Consider the following 5,226-nt stretch of genomic DNA (forward strand, 5'->3'; position numbering starts at 1 on the left):
ACTCCGATTATATCTTCAATAATTCCCATCTACTGGTTCCACCGCTCACGATATGAAGACCGCCTGCACAACTAGAATTTTTACTTTTTGCCTCAAAATTAAAAAATGAAAAGATCTCGTACATTAAAATTCATTTATTATGTACTGGGTAAGGCCATCATCAGTTTTCGGCAGCAATGTATAGCAAATTTCAGCAGCAGAGTTTAAGCATCACGACTTAGCCTACCACGCGCTCTTGGGATTGCTGGTTTGATTTCATTACGCGTCGGGACTCCAGCAGCACCAGCGGATGAAGCTGCATGCATTAAGGTAGATGCTTCCGTGTTTTGCATGTGCGTCAATACCGCGGCCAGCCACTCGTACAGATCCATCATCAAGATGATTTCTGAAGAAGCCTTGAACTGGCGAACGCCCCCATGGAGTGAACGCTGACGTTCTGGAGAGTGTATGAGTTGCTGCTGCCGTCCATACTCTAGGAATTCCGAAATGAATTCAGGGGAAATTTTCGACATTTTTATTTCCAGTGAATCCACTACAGGAGGCCGTAGAACCAAAGGAGTCACTCCAGCGCCTCGTGCTGCAGCCTCATACAGTGTGTGCGGATCAACTCCTGCCCCCCTCATCAACACATCCGGAGAGATAAACGGCTGAGCTACTAGGCGAACCACAGGGTCTCTTAAAGGTGGCCAGGCTTGGTCGATAACAAGGTGCATCGCATACCCCGAGATGCGTGCCATCTTGGCCCATAAGTAGCTGTCAGATCTGCACGGCACCTCGACCTTCGTCGGTGGGCGGCGCTTGGGGGAGAACATGGGAATCAAATCTTTAAGTGGAGGTGCGGAAAGCGAATTACAACAAAGCTGAAATACGGCCCGAAGCAGCAAAGCAGAAACGTCAAACAACCACGTCGGATACGAGGCGGTTGTTGCTCGAACCAGTGCCTGCCTGCAGTCACTCGCAGCAGCACAGTTGAATTACCTTCAAATGAAAACTCTCCTATAATGGCAATTGGTCTGTAAGGCATGCACATCTTGCTGTCAATCCGGCACCAAGCGGTGTTGAGGGCATAGCCCATTAACCAAATGCAGAGAACATGTGATAGCTTAGTGCCCCCGGAGATCCCTAATACTTGTCCGCGTACTGAGCTTACCGAAAAGAATCATCATCGTAGTTCCAGAGCTTAAGGAATGCATGCCGCACTCTTCTCAACGTCGCCGGTTCCGGCGTCCCCGCGATGCTGAGAAGAAGGCACCGACATACAGCCAGGATGCTACAATTAAGCGAAGAGTGGCATGCAGACTTACTTCAAGTCGTCTGTAGACACCCCAGGAAGTGTGCAGTGTCCACAAGGCAGCAACGGGCAATATGTTCGATAGTGTGACAACCGTCTTTACTACAGGCCCCGCAACGCACTCAAGAAACAGGCTGTAAGTTCAAAGCAGCATTACATATTATATATATATGTAAATGAATATATATAACAGGTATAAAATACTATGCACGTTAATTACATGCATTTTAAGATGCCAGGGTCAAAGGATTCGGGCGCCTGACATTTCCAGAGACTCTATGCTGACATAGCAACATGCCTTCTGTGATGCGTCTCACCGTTGATCAAACGATAATACACAAGGAGAAGCCACTGGCCCTGCTGCTTCGTCGTAGCCGAGGTTCGCCGGCCGATCCATCTGATCCTGCATTATCTTCAGGTATGCCTCTTCGTGTGCCTGCTGTTCTGCCATGTGCGCATCTAAGAGCAGCTGCTGCTCCTCAATATCCGCTCTCGTCACCGAGTATCGTCTTGCTGCAGGTGGAAGGTCTTTCCTGACTGCTGGGGGTGGCTCAGCTGGCCGCGTCAGCTGCTTGCGCGCTAGTGGCTGCCCCTGGGCAGCGTTGAGCTTTGGGGGAGGTTTCGCTTCCTTTGATGCCTTTATCTCAGCCAGTGATCGAAGTATGGCCGCTGCAACATCTCGCATACGCGGAGTTGCAGCTTCGGGAGGGCAGGCAGGCGGCAAGTTCCCTGCTCTGCAGATTTCAGCATTCCCGCAGCACAAAAGTACCTCTGCAGTTTGTCATCAAACAAGAAAATAATATCGCTAGCAGTGCAGTGAGGTGGCAAAAATGTTCAGGCGCCCAACAAAAACCGAAAGATGAGCAAATGGAGAAATAGTCTAAATACTCACTGAACTTCTTCCACTTCGTTCTGCTGAAGTCCCAATAGCTGGATGAGGGCCGCTGCTGAGAGAGGGCAGTGCAGCCCTTCCATCTTCACTGGCTGTGCTGCAGATGTTCCTTGTTCTTGGTGCATCAGCACAAAGAGAGAGTTGTACAAGATAAAGCGCATGCGGTACTGCGCTGCCTGCAGCAACGTCTTGTTGCAGCGCCGAACAAGCAGCAACTTCGAAAGCGACAGATATCGGCATATTTTGGATGCGATGCGGGGATTTTCCCACAAACTGTTGGGCTCAGGAGGCCCCTTTGAAAAGGCGCAGAGCTGTTTGGCTACTGACAACCTATTGTTATGATCCGATCTCTTCCCCGCAACAACACTTCTCCTCTTCTGGCTGGTTACCTCTCCCGCCACCACCTGGCTGCATCGGCTGCCAGCTGCTGTGGCAGCAGCGCCAGCGTCCCCCACTTGTTCCGCTCTGGAGTTTGAACCTTTGGAGGCGCTTCTCCGGTGAGCAAATGGGGTTGAACGGAACGAGGACTCTTGCACGCCTGAGGCAGAGTAGTGGTCTTCCGGTGTATGATCGCCGCCAACAGAAGCATTCCCCGTATCAGGTTTGCTGGCTTTCTGGCCTGCGCCTGTAGCCCCAGGCCCCGAGGGCGGCGCCGCCTCTGCTTTCTCGCGTTCACATGCCAGGTAAGTCGCGCAGGCTGGGCAAAGGGAAGCGGCCTGTTCCAGAGAGAGGCGGTCTTTTAACTTGACGGGGGTAGGGTCTTGATGAGCTGGATGCCGTCCAGTGGGAGCCATCAATGACCACTTGCCACAGCGGGAACATCTACTTTCCGCACCTGCAGCCCCCGCATCCTTCTGGTGAGTGTCGTTCTCTCCATATACTGGTTTCGCGTCACCTGGGGGACTCCCAGCCTGCATGCGCCACCCACTACAAGACGGGCAGCAGCAGCACGGCAGATCGGCAGGGCTTGCTAGGCCCCCCTCTGGTACTGCTGACGCCGGTGCTCCTCTTAGGCGGCAGCACCTGCACCCACAAGGCATCCCCCATTCCTCTTCCTCCCAGCCAGCGACGCTGTGATCTCCCAAACAGTCCGCAGGCCATTCTTGGGGCTGCCGCCCACGCAAAATGGCGGAGCAGCCCGAAGATGGAAAGCGGCGCTGTGCTCCCACGCGCTGTAGGGTAGGAGGAGTGGCACTGCTTGTCGACACCCCGTAGGCTTGCATCCAAGAAGGAAGGGCACAGATATCTGACTTCACGGCTGAAAGGGCGGGGGGGTCTGCGCCTTCGCAGCCCCTTCGTTTGAGCGGCACCTCAGCTGCTGCTCTCCCTGTTCCTGTGGGCTTGCAACTATGACTTCTTCTCCCGGAAACTGTCCTCTTCTGAGCTCCCCTCACATTTGGCTGCTTCCGGAAGAACAACAACTCCCTTGGGGAGAAGCTTACCCCCAGCCGCCTGAGGGTTTCCTCGTCGTCCCCGACAGTCGCGCTAGCAGCATTAAGTTGGAGCTTTGCGTCTGTGTTCAGGGCGCTCCTGGCTGCTGAGCTTCGCGTATGTGCTGCCTGCCTGCCTACACTTGTCTTAATGTCCTCAGGCGCACGCAGCGATTGCCGGAAACCCCAAATTCCGCAAGCCAGCTCTGACGACGGTTTCCCCGCTGCAACTTCTGCAGTGAAGCCAGCCGGCTGTCTTCTGAACGGGGCTGCTCCTTGCTTCTCAGCTTGCTGCGCTGTCTGTCTCTCCCTATGCTGCTTTTCTTGTCGATTGCTTTGCAAGTCACTCCACACTACGTGTGAGGGGCTGACAGCGGCGTTGTTGCTTCCGTTGCGCGTCCAGTGTTGCGAGGGAAGGCCCGCAGGCAGAACTTCCTCAGCACCGCTTTCCAGCTGCGGTGGCCTTGCGTACATACAACCAAATACCTCTGGCTCAAGGTGAAGGGCCGGCGGCAGCGTTGAGGGTACGCAGAAGCCTGGGGGAGCGCCGGGAGCACCCTCCGCATAATCGCCAGAGGGTGAAGGATTCGAGCCAATCTGCCTCGAACCCTCTCTTGGAGCCCCAGAGAACAGCCAGCCTTCATTCGCAGGCAACAAAGGGGAAGACGCTTCCGCTGCGGCTGCGTAGTCAGGGAGGACTTGGCGCCGCTGGCGGGTTGGACAGCCCTCATCTTCTGACCTCCTGCTGCCTCCACTCGGCATGCCAGCTGCAGGCAACGAGCACGGGCTAACGCGCGTCAGCTGCCGCTTCTCTGCGCGTGACAACCCCTGTTTCGCTTCCCCCGTCCACGCCATAGGGGCTGTTGCGAATCGAGGGAACCGCGATAGCCCCTGGAAACACTTTTGAGAAGAAAGGTCAAAGGTGTACGGACTATTCTCGCGGCCATTGCAGAGGTGACCTTCCATCGCACATTCATAAGAAAATGGCTGCTGCAGAAGCCGCTGCTGCCGCAGAATCTGCTCCTGTCGCTCCCTCTGTTGCTGATGCAGTTCGCTCTGTCTACGCGCAACTGCTGCTGCTATGCCTCTGGCTTCCCGTCCATCCCCCCGAGTTACCCTCCTCCATGAGCTGCGAGGACAGCCGGGGCCTCCTTCAAAGACGCCCGCTTCACCATCCTGACCTTCACGGTAGCAAGGAGCAGCTCGGCTAACACGCCTCTCAATTGGCTGCTGAGGAGGAGGGGGAGGCAGAGGTCGGTCTTCACAAAGGGCAAAAGCCATGACTCTTGAACGCCGCAGCACTTCCGCTTTCATCTGCTGCTCTTGCTGCCTCAGTAGCCGCTGCTGCGTCATGAGAGCAGCGATATCGCAGTTTTCCTTGGCGTACGCCATTCTGGAAAGCTGGGGTTGAGACGGCAGTCGTCTGTAAAGTGCCCCGGGAAGAAATATGCAGCAGAGCAGGCAGACAGCCTGCGTCTTTGGAGCACTGCTAGTTGTGTGGACGGAGAGTAAGAAATCGCCAACATCGGGACGCGCGGAAACCCAAATGTGGAACGCGCTGTCGAAGGAATCCAGGGAGAAGTCGTGTTAGGTCCCCTCTATTATGAGTTTTA

The 5,226-nt window shown here is 55.0% G+C and overlaps 1 protein-coding gene across 1 annotated transcript; it reads right to left on the reverse strand.

The window, feature by feature from the left end:
- Positions 1 to 203: 203 nt before the first annotated feature.
- On the reverse strand, positions 204 to 5,005 carry EAH_00030870 (hypothetical protein, conserved; the record flags this gene model as incomplete). Its single annotated transcript, XM_013392458.1, has 4 exons — positions 204 to 945; positions 1,151 to 1,237; positions 1,609 to 2,025; positions 2,184 to 5,005. 4 exons carry the CDS (start codon positions 5,003 to 5,005, stop codon positions 204 to 206), a joined length of 4,068 nt encoding a protein of 1,355 aa, XP_013247912.1.
- Positions 5,006 to 5,226: the final 221 nt, after the last annotated feature.

The sequence above is a fragment of the Eimeria acervulina genome, genomic scaffold, assembly GCF_000499425.1.
Source record: "Eimeria acervulina Houghton genomic scaffold, Eah_scaff287, whole genome shotgun sequence".
NCBI lineage: Eukaryota > Apicomplexa > Conoidasida > Eucoccidiorida > Eimeriidae > Eimeria > Eimeria acervulina.